Genomic DNA, 11,963 nt, shown 5'->3' with positions numbered 1-11,963 from the left:
CACACACACACACACACACACACACACACACACACTGGTTTTAAGGGAAAACCTGTGGCTCACATGTGGTCAGGTTGTGCTGTGGCCGACTGGCACTATGCCACGGTATGGCTCCCTTAACAGAGGGAATGGAAGGTTCCTGCACAATTAGCTTCTCTAGATTCCTCCCCAGGAAGTCAGGGATTCCTGACAGCCTTGCCTTCCCTTCTCTGAGGCTCCTGTCAGTTGTCTGCAAGTGGAAATTGGTCTGAGTGGACACAGGAGCCTGGGTGTAGATGTAGCTTCTCAGCCAAGTTCAGGTTTTGTGCAGAGAAAGGGGAGCCTTTCTGGGAGCCTTTGACTTCTGTGGAAGGGAGTGGGCCTGGGAGCTTCGGTCCTCAAAGCCTCAGGAAGAAGGGGTCCACCTTGTGCACTGACTGACCTTGTGAGAGTTTTTCAGCCTGGGTGGGGGGCTGTCCCGGAGCCTCTTCATGGCCTGAACTGGGGAGTCGCTGAAGTAGGGTGGCTCCCCGTCCACCATCTCTATCACCATGATGCCCAGAGACCAGATATCCACCTGTAGGAAGAGACTGTCCCTGATGCCACTGGCCAGAGTATGGCCACTTGGTGGCAGTGTGTTGCAGGGGGATGGGAGCAGTTGGTCCCAGCTGTCACTGGTAAGTTGGCCTCCCCTGACCACCTGCCTTGTGATCAAGGCACTTCCTACAGGAATTCCTGTACTTCCTACAGGAATGCCCACTGACTGCAGGGACATAGCTGTCAGCCATTCCCTGAGAATGGCCGTCACACAGGGCCATACCCAAGGTGGCCATACCCCACCTTGCCTGTGAGCTGCAGGTGGGGCATTTTGGGGAATGGTTTGTGGCAGCAAAGTCACAAGCTAGGGTAGACCCATCCAAGAGTGGGCAGGGCACAATGGGAAGTGGGGGTAGGGTGTCGATTAAGTGGAAAAATCAGGATTATTTCGGGGGGGGGTGGTCACAGGAGATGAATGTTTCTGAGAGGAACTTCTCCAAACAGGAGCTCTGGGATGGAAGGACCAGTTACCTCAGTTGCATACAGAGACCTGGAGATCACCTCAGGAGCCATCCAGTAGGGGGTTCCTACCAGGGACTTCCTCTTAGGGACATCTTTGCTGATCTGAGCACAGAATCCAAAGTCCGAGAGTTTCACCTGCAGTTGAGATGAGGGTGGGGTGCAGGGAACAAGGAGTGGTGAGCTAGGAGCAGGAGCAGGAGCTAAGCCAGGAGCACAGGAGCAGGGGGAGGGACCTACCCTGCCATCGAGGGTCAGGAGGATGGAGTCACTCTTAATGTCCCGGTGGATAACACCCTGGGCATGCAGGTATGCCAGGGCCTGCAGCACAGCCTCACACACGGTGGCGATCTGCTCCTCGTTCAGCCTAGACAGGGAAGGCCGGGCCACAGACAGAAGAAAATGTTAGCTTTGGCAGGGTCGCAGGGTAGCTGGGCTAGGCAGATTAGGTGTCCCTGGTCCTGGGCTCTGCAGCTCCTGGGCAGCATGTGCAGGGTCCTGTCAGGCCAGAGTCTTAGTGGAAATGGGCCTGAACCTAGGCTGGAGAGCCCATCCCACTCCTCTGAACCTCCTGGGCCTGCTAACCCGAATGGACAGGGCGTGCTCGCAATGATGTGACAAGCAACCTGGGCCTGAGGCTGCCCAATCCCCCTGCCAGGACAGCGATGGGGGCAGCCAGCTCTCAGAGCCCAGCCCTCCTAGCTGCCCACCTGACTTGGGAGACGATGTCAGTAAGGGCCCCGCCTTGTAGGAACTCCATAAGCACCCACAGCTCCTCGCCCACCAGGTAGCTCTTGTACATCTCCACCACGTTGAGGTGCTGGTAGTCTCGCATGATCACCACCTGGGGGGCAGACGGGGGTGCCTGAGTGCTGGGTACAGTCCCCACCACCCTGTTCCCAGATGCTCATCCTAAGCACCCCATCACGTCCTGCTCTCCTCTCCCACCTCGTTAAAGAGCAGCTCCCTGCGCTGCTGCTTCCTGAGGTCCATCATCTTGACGGCCACCTGGCGGCCTGAGTGCTTCTCCCGGGCCAGGCAGACGATGCCTGTGGAGCCCTCACCAATCTTCACATAGCTGTCCAGCAGCATCCGAGGGTCACCTTGGTCCACCACCATCCTGAGTGCAGCCTTGAACTGCTCGTGTGTCACAACACCTGTGTCCTCGCCAGCCAGGGCACCCTTGGCCACCGCGGGGTCCTGGGGCAGGTACAGGTTGCTGGTGCTGATCTGGGCTTGCCTGGTGCGTGGGGAGCCCGCAGGGGAAGACCGGCCTGGGGGTGGGCCAGCCACTGTGGCTGTGCGGAGGGACTTCTGGGGGCTGCTGGTATCCTGGCTGGTCAGAGGGCTGAAGGTCCCCATGGGTTGGTCCGAGGGCAAGGACTGGGCCTTGGCCACCAGGCTTGGTGGAGGGTCTTTCTGCTGTGGTCGGAAAGAGGAGTTAGGCTACAGGGAGGAAAACACAGACAAGGGTTTGGCTGTGGGAGCATTTAGAGCGACCTTTTCAGAAGCAGGGGGTGACCTCTGGACAGGGGCAGGTCTAGCAGGGCGTCAGACCAAATAGGGGAGGTGCTATGGGCAAGGATTTTCAAGTGGAGCCGAAGCCAAAGTTCCTTCTCAGAAACCCAGCCCCCAGTGTTCCCAGGTGAGCAGTCCAAACAGCAGCTCTTTACATCCACTGCAGAAAGCTGCAGAAAGCAGAGTCCCTGGGGTGTCCTCTGCTGGGTATTTCTTCCTGGGTAATTGACAGCCAGACCCCAGGGAGGCCACCGAGAGGCCGTCTTCCCTTTGTACTGCCAGGCTGTGTGGGGAATCTGGGTCAGAGGCATTCTTCATCCCTGGGGTGCTCTCACCCGAGGCCCCACGTGGGTGGAAGGGGCCCTGGGCAGTGGGGCATCTCTGACTCCCAGCACAGGGCAGGAAAGCCACAGCGAGGGGTCTGATAGCCTGCTTGTGCTTGACAAGTAGGGAGTCATCGAGTCTCTGCTGTGAGGGTATGTCCCCAACAGAGGACCACAGAGCCATGTTACCATCTGGGGGTCCTTAGGTATATCGCCTGGGCTGGGAACCTGGTGCCAGAGAGATCTCGAATTAGGAGGGTAGCTCCAGCCTAACCCAAGCCCTGGGGCCAGGGTTAGGGAGGTTTCCTAGGGGCTCCCCAGAGCAGCCTCTCTACTTACTCCCAATCCTGGCTGATGACCCCTATGTGGAAGGGAAGGCAGGGGGCTATCCTTATGGCCTCTTGCAGGAGGGGAAGGGAAGGTGGAAGGAGTGGCAGATTGGGCCTCAGTGAGCCCACACCCAGCCCTGGAAGCCTCTGAGGCTCCTTGCCTTTCAGGGTTCCAGCCCTCCTGCCAGCCCAGAAGGAAAGGGTTCCACCCTTGGGGACCTTCTCTCTGAGGAACTGGCCATGTGCAAGTGCAATGTAATTCTTCCCAGGGATTGTATGATTTTAAAAGGGGCACCTGGAAAAGGCCATAAGTAACCTAATGAAGGACACTTGAGGGGCTGCGGAGAACTTTTCAGAACATCTCAGGACCCATCATATGGCAGCTGTCCAGTTGCCCACAGAGTCCTGGTGCAGATCCCCAAAACTGCATCAACCTCCAAGAAATTTCAAGCACTCAGCTTGGGCTGAGGGACCCCAAGTCTGGGCCCTGGACCCTACCAGGCTCAGCAGAGACTTGCCAACCTCTTCGGCACCCTCTCCCCAGGCTTTGGGGTATGCACCCCAGCTTACTCAGTGACGGATCTTGCCTAGAGGGGAGCTCCAAGTGCCCCTGACAGCAGAGAGCTAAGCCATGGCAGACTCTGCACCCCACCCCCTCACCCCCCGCCTGCCCACCCTGCAGTGTGCACCAGCCTTCACAGGCTCTGGCAGGCTATGCCTGGCTCTGGCTCAGCCTTCACAGTGAAGGAGCCAGGGAAGCCTCCCAGCACCACTGCAATAACTGCATCCTGCCTGGTGAGCACATCTGGACAGTAAACAGACCCTCCCATGTCTTCACCAGCCCTGACCCTCACTCATGTTTCCCCACTATGAAGTGGAACGGTGGGATCTCTGGACTGGGTGCAGTCACAACCTAGGTTCCGGCCCTGCTCAGCTCTGACCAGCCATGAACTGTGGGCAACTCACCCTCTCTGAGCCCATCTCCTCTCTAAGTGCACAGTGATCTGGGGAGCTGGATAAAATGCAGATTCCTGCTTTGGCTGAGTCCCTAGAGCAGTGATCTTGCATTTTAACAAGCCCCTGGGCTCGGCTGTAGGAGGACTGTGGGCCACATTGGGAGCAGCTCTGGACAAATGGCCTCAGGGAGGCTGTGGCTGGGGGTGGAGGGAGCAGGGCCACCACTGAGACTGGGAGGCCACTCCCAGGAGCAGAGGCTTCGCAAGACGCCACCTGCCAGAGTCCACTTCCTCTGTCACACAATCAGCAATTGCCAAGGCAGCCCCCAAGGCCCTGGAAAAATATGCCTGCTGGTCTGCAAGGCATGGCCTGCAGAAAACATGCTCTCTGTGCATCCAGGTGAGACTGGACAGAACCTGGGGGCCTAGAAGCACCTGGAGCCTCTCTTGAGGTTGCTCTAATGACCCCTCGACCTTTCTCCTCCTGGATTTCTAAGGCAGACCGTAAAATGATTCTCTTCCCCTCCTGGCCTCCTATACAGGCTGGCTCTGCTCCATGGTTGAGCTGGCATGTGTGGCAGGGGAGGTGAGGACAGGCCATGCGGAGGGGCCAAGGAGGAATTTGCTCCCCCTCCACTGGTAAGGCCCCTGTGGAGACTGCAGCAGGTGCTGGCTGAGCTCAGGGACCAAGGGCCCAGTCGGTGGGTGGGCAGGTGGGTGGATGGAGGTGGCAAAGGGCAGGGATCCAGCTGAGAGCCCAGCTCCAGTGTGGCCTGGGACGTGGGATCCCAGGGCAGTGGGCCTGGGCTTGGTCTTCTCCTTAGCAGGTTCGGGTCCTGAGTGTCCCGTTGGCCTTGCCACCTGTCTCCACAAGAAGGGAGCTTTCGCTTACTGTCGCCACGAGAAAGGACCAGAGGAAACATCTTAAGCCATACCAAGACAGAGAAAGGGGAACAAGAGATGGAATTGTTATGGGCTCTGGAGTTCCTTGTGTGATTGAGATGTCTTCTTGGGTGGGAAGCCACCAGAAGAGCCGTGCATGGAGGTACAATGATGCCCCATTTTCCCTTCCTGGGCCATGGTGACAGGGCCAGGCTCTCCAGCTGTGGGCTTGGGCAGCTGTCATCTAAGTGCCTCAGAGGTAAAGGCCATGTCATAGTATTTTTAAAAAATCATAAAGCCATTTACTGAGGGTGTACTACTTTGACGAGGGCCTTAAATACATGATCTCATTTAATTCTCCTAACCTTTGGGTTGTTTTCTTATTTCCCGGGTGCTATTATTATCTGTATTTGTAGATAAGGAAACAGACTCAGAGAGGTTAAATAACTTGCCCAGAGTCATTAAGTGGTAAGGAGCAAGGCTGACTTCAGCCCTGGTCAGCCTGACCCCGCACCCCTGTGCTGTGGTCCTCCTGAAGCTCCTCGGCATGTAACAGAGTACAGGGTACACAGTAGGTGTTTAACCAAGGTTTGCTGTTGGGGTCTTCTGATTTAGCCTTTCTGCCTCTAAGTGGAACCACTTCTGAACCCTCCAAATTCCTGTCTTAACTCTTTGGCCTCCCTACCCTCAGTCAGGGTCCGAGGTCTTTTGCTATTCAGCCAAAGTGAGTAACTAACTGCAGGTCTAAGCTTCCTGGGGCTGAGTACAAAAGCCCTAGAGCCGCACACCCTCCTGGTGCCTCTTGTGACAATTGGTGGCTTGACCTCCTGGGGCACCCATGCTCGGACAGCTGCTGTAGTTGCTGCTGAGCCAGCCCCTGGGATGTGCTGAGGTGCAGGCAGCTGGCTGCTGGTTTGGTCTGGTGGTTCCTGGAGCTGTGGGGGTGGAGTAGGAAGCTGGGTGCAGTGGTTCTCAACTGGGGGTGATTCTAAACCCCAAGGGACATTTGGCAATGTCTGGGGAGGGGGGGTGGACTTTTGGTTGTCCCAGCTGAGAGGTACTACTAGCATCTAGTGGGAAGAGGCCAGAGATGCTATACATAGCCTACAAGGCACAGGACAGGTCCCACGACCAAGGATTATCTGATCCAAATGTCAATAGTGCAGGAGTTGAGAAGCCCTGGACCACAGCAGCTCACAGGAACTGTCAGCCCTGCCTTAGAGAGGCCTGGCTTGAAGGTATTGACCTAGAAATATATGCCCAAGATGCTGAGAAGGATATCACTCCCTTGGATTTGGAACTGTGGTATCTCCACGCCCCAGATGACTAGCACCTGCTTCCACTAGACACCCAGCTACGGTGGCCTACAGTAGATACTGGGTAAAGTACGCAGGATGGACCAACTGACAGAGGTTGCCTGGACAGCCTGTTCCCTGCCATGGGATGCTGGCAGGAGCTCAGGACCACTCAGGTCAGTGCCTAGTCCTGTGTTGACACCTCCTTTTTCCAAATCCCCAAGGCTCTGCCACAGGATTCCCAAGAGGCCAGAGAGAGATCAAGTTCTAGTTCTTACCTCCTGGGCAGTATGCACTGTCCTGTTTCCACCTTTCTTTCCAAGGAAGTGTCTCTCCAGGAGCATGGCCTTCCAGAGACCTCTCAGCTCACAGACACAGCTGGCCACATCTCATTTGTTCAGTCCCCAACGCCCCACTCCACAGGGGAGCCCAGCCCATGTCCTTCATCCCAGTGAGTGCACAAACCCCAGAACCTCCTCTGGATGCCTTGGTCTGGCAGTGACTTAGAAAGGTCCAGGGTCCAGGCCACTCCCCAAACTCTCCACCCAATTTGAGGCTGGACCACACTCATGCACAGCTGATGGGGAGGAGCCAGGCTTGCTCTGAAAGACCTCCAGGGAGGGGAGCTCTGTCACATGTGTTACTGTGACCTGATGTTTCTTAGGTCTGATTTCCTACCCTCGCGCTGTAGCATAAGCTCATTTCTGCCTGCCCCTCAAGAAGGAGCTAGAGATGCCATGATCAGAAAGTTTTGGGGAGCAAGAAGCGGGAACCCTGAGGGTCCTTTCACTGCTTCCTTCCCTGACTCATTCTCAACACCTGGGGGTTGTCCTACCCTCTCTGGGTCCACCTTCTCATCTGCCAAATGAGAAAGGAATGGTGCTGTCACAGGGCATGTAAGAAACAAAAACATTCTCTGCCTGCCAAGAAATGTCACCATTAGAGCTCCCTTCACTGTTTCCTGTTTCACAAGAAAAATCTGTGCACTCGAGGCTGCCACACATGCCAAAAGTTGGCTTTCCTGCTGCTCCCAGGCCCACGCAAACTCAATTGTCTAGCTTTTCACATGGCACACGAACTCCAGAATAAATCATTGCAGAAATGTTAAAGCAACCACTAAAGAAAAGGGGAGGTGGGGGGGGAGGTGGGCGCCCTGGGTGGCTCTGTCGGTTGAGCCCCTGACTCTTGATTTCAGCTCAGGTCACTGTCTCGGGGTCATGAAATCCAGCCCCACATTGGACTCTGAGCTCATCGAGGAGTCTGCTAAAGTTTCTTTGTCCCTTTCCCTCCTCTCCTTCCCACGCTTGCACTCTTTCTCAAATAAATAAATCTTAAAAAAAAAAAAAGGCCAAGGGGGTGGAGGGTTGGGGAGAAGAAGTAGGTAGGTAGGAACGGAAAAATCCTCTTCTCTGGAGAAGGGGTTAGCATGAATGTTTCTGACGCCTTAGGGAGAAGCAGTCCAGGAAGCCACTGCTCAAACTCAGGAGAGCACTGGGGCAAGAGAGGGGTGGGGGCAGAAAGAAGCTCTGAGGGGAGGGAGGCCGAGCCCCCGCCCAGTGCTGGAGCACCTATCTCTGCTGGGGCCTGGGTGGGGGTTGCTGGGCACCAGGACCAGGAGAAGGTCTGTGCTTACTGTTAAAAGTTACTCCCCAATGTGGTCCACCTAGACATACTCCAGAGGGCAGGAGTGTAAACAGGGGTGTACTGAAAGCCCCCGAGACCCCACAGAAAACGGATGGCCTGCAACCTCTGACTGCCCCGTGCTATGCCTCTGGAAGACCAGCGCTCATCTGGTTCAGGGTAGAATCCTCAGCTGCAGCTGAGCTGGTTTCCTGATCATTCTGTTCCCTTGCGCTCTCCCTAGCCCTCACCCTGTAAGTGGGGAAGGCCAGGCTCCCCGCCCTGCTGAGAAGGGCCCCAGAGGGTGGCCCCAGCCCAACCTACCTTGCTCTGGGAGGGAGGGCCTGGCTTGCTGCTGCTTGCAGGGGCCGTGGCAGGAGTAGACAGGAACATGCTTCGGAACAGCCTGCGCTTAAGGGTACTCTCCTGGGTCTTAGGGCTGGGGCTGCCCTCCCCACCCGGCCTGCCTGTTGCTGAGCCCACCAGGCAGGACTGCGGCCGGGCCTCCTCGGAACCATGCCTAGGAGCCTTGGTCCCACGCCTACTGGTGGCTGTGGGGGGTGAGGTGCCAGGTGGGGAGCTCTGTAGGCAGGCACCCAGCTGCAGGCAGCGCTGTGTGGCACCCTGGAACTCTGTGGGGCCTAGCGAATGTGCCTTGGTGGCCAGCCCATTGGGTAGGACCCTTGGGCTCTGTGGCTCTGGCCATGGCATCTGCCTACGGCCTGCTGGTGTGCCCCCGTTGCAGCTGAGGTAGAGGCCATGGGGGTCAGTGTGCTCAGACTGGGGGCTCTGCAGGTACATGTCCGGGTCCATGGCCCAGTGCTCATCCCCCAGCAGCCCCAGGGACTGTGCCCGCCGCCGGCTGGTGGGGCTGCGGCCACGCAGGGTGTTGGAGCTGATGACCGACAGCTTCTGGATGTCGTTGAGCAGCCCTGAGATGTAGCCATCCGTAGGCACCGAGCTGCCCCGCACCACTGTCTGTAGGGGAGAAAGAAGAGCTTGAGCGAGCAGCCTGCTCATGGCAGGGAGGGGAGGTCCTGGACCAGGTCAGAAAGCCTCTAGGGTGCCCTAGGGGAGGAACACCTGAGGACCTCGCTTGCTGTGTCATCCAGCTGTTCTTTAATTTTGCCCACAGCAGGTCAGGCCGGTGTGGGGGTGGGGTGGGCGTGCAGAGATACAAGGAGAAAGCCTGTTGTTATGGGGTTTGCAGTCTGGCAGGGCAGACGAGAGGTAAGCACGTCAAATGGTATGGGCAGCTGAGCTTGAGGTTGCTGAGGGGGCACAGGGAGGTGGCCAGACCTCGCCTGGGGCCTGCTGTCATTCTCTAGCTCTGTCTGTGCTTAAGGGAGACGTAAAGAGCTCCTGAGGAGGCAGCAAGTAGTCCAAGGCTCTCCTCCACATATCCTGGCTTCGTGGCCTTCAAACCCCGGCAGGCCTCTCACTCCAACCCCTCTTGGCTCACACAGCTAGCTCCCCCTAGTCTGGGAGCCCCAGCCCCATAGAGGCTGCGAGTCCAAATATTGCATGGGACGCCCTGATTAGCAAAGGATTATTTGTTGTTGCCTGAAATTCAAAGTTTACTGGGCATCCTGTAACTTTATTTGCTGAATCTGGCAAACCTACCAGCCTGCGGAGAGGGGCTCCCCAGGCTCCTCCACCCTGGAAATGGCATCACCACCCTGGGTGAGGCTCATTAGCGGGGAATGAAAACAGCCAGTTAATTGATAGCTGGTAATTGGGCGGTTCCTCCAGGTGCCTCTGTGGTTTTGCCAGGCTTGGTGTTCTGTGGGTGGGAGAGGCTCGGCCCAAGCCCTGCCGCCGCTGCCCGCCTCACCTTCATGGGTTGGAGCTGCACCCTCGTAATGCGAGAAGGGTCCACCACAGGCTTGGGGCGCCGCAGTGTGTCCAGGATGTTCTGCCATTGTGGGGGGAGGCCCACGAACTTGCCTTCTTTGGGGTCAAAGGAGGTATGGACGCGGTGCTGGAAGTTCTGCGGGGCTGAGATCTCTGGGCGTTTCTTCTTTTTCTTTCGGAACATGGTGCCTGTGTGGGGAGGGTCAGGCTGAGCTCCAGGGAGGGGCTTTGTGGGAGCATAGGTGGCTGCAGTGGGTGCTGCCCACCCCCCATCCCTGTGCAGGGCTCCCTCCCTCCAGCCCAGGGCTTCCCCTCACCTCTCATCCCTACTTCCTCAGGGAAGCAAAGTGGTCCCAGAAACAACAAAAGGGCCAGAAATAAGCCAACACAGACTATAAACAAGGAAAAGAGATGTCTGTCTTGTCTATGCCAAGTCTCCTGCCCAGCAGGCAGACCCGGGGGTGTGTTTTTATAGGATCCAAAGCCCATTACAAATACCATTCCACTGTCAGATAACTTAAAAAGGGGAAAGAGGGAAGCAAGCAGGCAAATTCATTTTATGAAGCAAGTGTGACCTTGACAAAAAATAAAGATCAAAATAGTAGAAGAAAAAGAAAATTTGAACCAGTCTCACTATGAACAAAAATGAAGATCCTAAACAAAACGAGTAAATGGAATCCAACAGCATGTTAAAGTTTTTGTTTAACTCAGGTTTGTCTCAGGATGGTTCAACAATAGAAAACCTGTTTCTGTGATAAACAACATTCATAAAAAGCCAACATGTTATCTAGTCTGCAGTCTGGGACCGCGTATCACAGGACCAGGAACCCCCGAAAGGGCCCACTTGGTCACCAAGTGCTTTGCCCCAATTCTAGAAAGGTCCTGAGTCAAGGACACATCTGGTGTGGATGGGGACAGCTGTGTAGGGGTAAGTCTCCCCAAGGAAGAAAGTGCCTCCCCACTTTGGGCTCTTTTCCCTTGAATGTCAGAACTCTGTGCAAAACATTACCTGCAGCCAAACCTCTATCCCTGCCCTTGCTAATCTGGACTTTGCCTAAGGCCCTGTGAGCAATGTCAACAGCTACCAGCGACATGGGCACGCAGATTTGAGATGGGGGGGGGGGGCTGGAAACCCTGGTGACGGACTCCAGCTTGCCTTCAGGGAGTCCTGGGCCAGGACCACATACATGTTGATGGAAGACCTGTTGGGAGTGCTCACTTGAATGCTTTTGTAACGGAAGCAGCTCAAAACAGCTCCATGGTTTTTTTGGATTTTGTTTTTAATTTTTTTTCTTTATCATGGTAAATATACTCAATGGGCTCTAATGTCACCAGGAAAGGTCACTTCTAGGTTTCAAGAAACAGGTATGTTTCTTGAACTGAATGCTTGGGTCCTCCATCTATCCAAAGTTTTGGTGGTGTGGTGCTGTTTTCTTTTTGTTGTTGTTTATTTATTTGAGAGAGAGAGAGAGAGAGAGAGAGAGAGAGAGAGAATGTGAGCAAGGAGGGGCAGAGGGAAAAGGAGAGAGAAAATCTGAAGCAGGCTTCACGTTCAACACAAAGCCTGACACGGGGCTTGATCACAGGATTCTGAGATCATGACCTGAGCTGAAATCAAGAGTCAGAAGTTGAACCAGCTGAGCCACCCAAATACGAGGTCTTGTACATAAACTACCAGAACAAAACCCCAATGATCTGGAGTACAGGCAGAGCCATGGCATTCTCTTTTGGTTCCTGCTCTGGAAACAGCATTTTCCTGATCACCTTAGCAGGTTCTGGAGGAGGTCACAGACCATGGGCAGTAGCTGGTGGAAAGATAGGGCTCCTGGAACAGCCACAGCTTTTCCACGAGGAATTCAGCACGTGTGAATCAATCTGAATCCACATCACACTTCTTGGAATGTCAGCCGCTTATGGGGCCTTGATGTTGGGAGTCTACCAAATGCTTCCTGTTTGCAAATCCACATGTGCAGGACCCCCAAGGACCAAGGCCTTTGGAATGAAATATACTTGCTGAGTTGCAGGTGAATTATAGGGAGTCTCCCGCTAGTCTGGGGAGGCTCTGAGCAAGCGATCTATGTGATTTGTGCCTCGGGGCTCTTCATTTATAACACAGGGTTAATAAAGGGTGCCTTACAGGCTTTGGGAGGC

The 11,963-nt window shown here is 55.5% G+C and overlaps 1 protein-coding gene across 5 annotated transcripts in view; it reads right to left on the bottom strand.

Annotated features, from left to right (window-relative positions):
* PAK6 (p21 (RAC1) activated kinase 6) overlaps nucleotides 1-11,963 on the bottom strand; it is a 37,243-nt gene that overhangs the window by 2,564 nt on the left and 22,716 nt on the right. For 4 of the 5 annotated variants that reach the window (XM_055316829.1, XM_055316830.1, XM_055316831.1 and 1 more), the window contains 7 exons: nucleotides 9,793-10,001; nucleotides 8,283-8,936; nucleotides 1,984-2,481; nucleotides 1,746-1,879; nucleotides 1,276-1,402; nucleotides 1,048-1,173; nucleotides 422-556 (listed from right to left, as the gene is read on the bottom strand). In XM_055316829.1, coding sequence (XP_055172804.1) covers nucleotides 422-556; nucleotides 1,048-1,173; nucleotides 1,276-1,402; nucleotides 1,746-1,879; nucleotides 1,984-2,481; nucleotides 8,283-8,936; nucleotides 9,793-9,996 — 1,878 coding nt within the window. In that variant the 5' untranslated portion in view covers nucleotides 9,997-10,001. The remainder of the gene's footprint in view (nucleotides 1-421; nucleotides 557-1,047; nucleotides 1,174-1,275; nucleotides 1,403-1,745; nucleotides 1,880-1,983; nucleotides 2,482-8,282; nucleotides 8,937-9,792; nucleotides 10,002-11,963) is intronic. The other variant, XM_055316833.1, reaches the window with a different exon arrangement.

Source organism: Nyctereutes procyonoides, unplaced genomic scaffold (assembly GCF_905146905.1).
Source record: "Nyctereutes procyonoides isolate TBG_1078 unplaced genomic scaffold, NYPRO_anot_genome, whole genome shotgun sequence".
NCBI lineage: Eukaryota > Metazoa > Chordata > Mammalia > Carnivora > Canidae > Nyctereutes > Nyctereutes procyonoides.
Note: the sequence above shows the minus strand (reverse complement) of the source record. Positions and strands in the feature narration are given on the sequence as shown.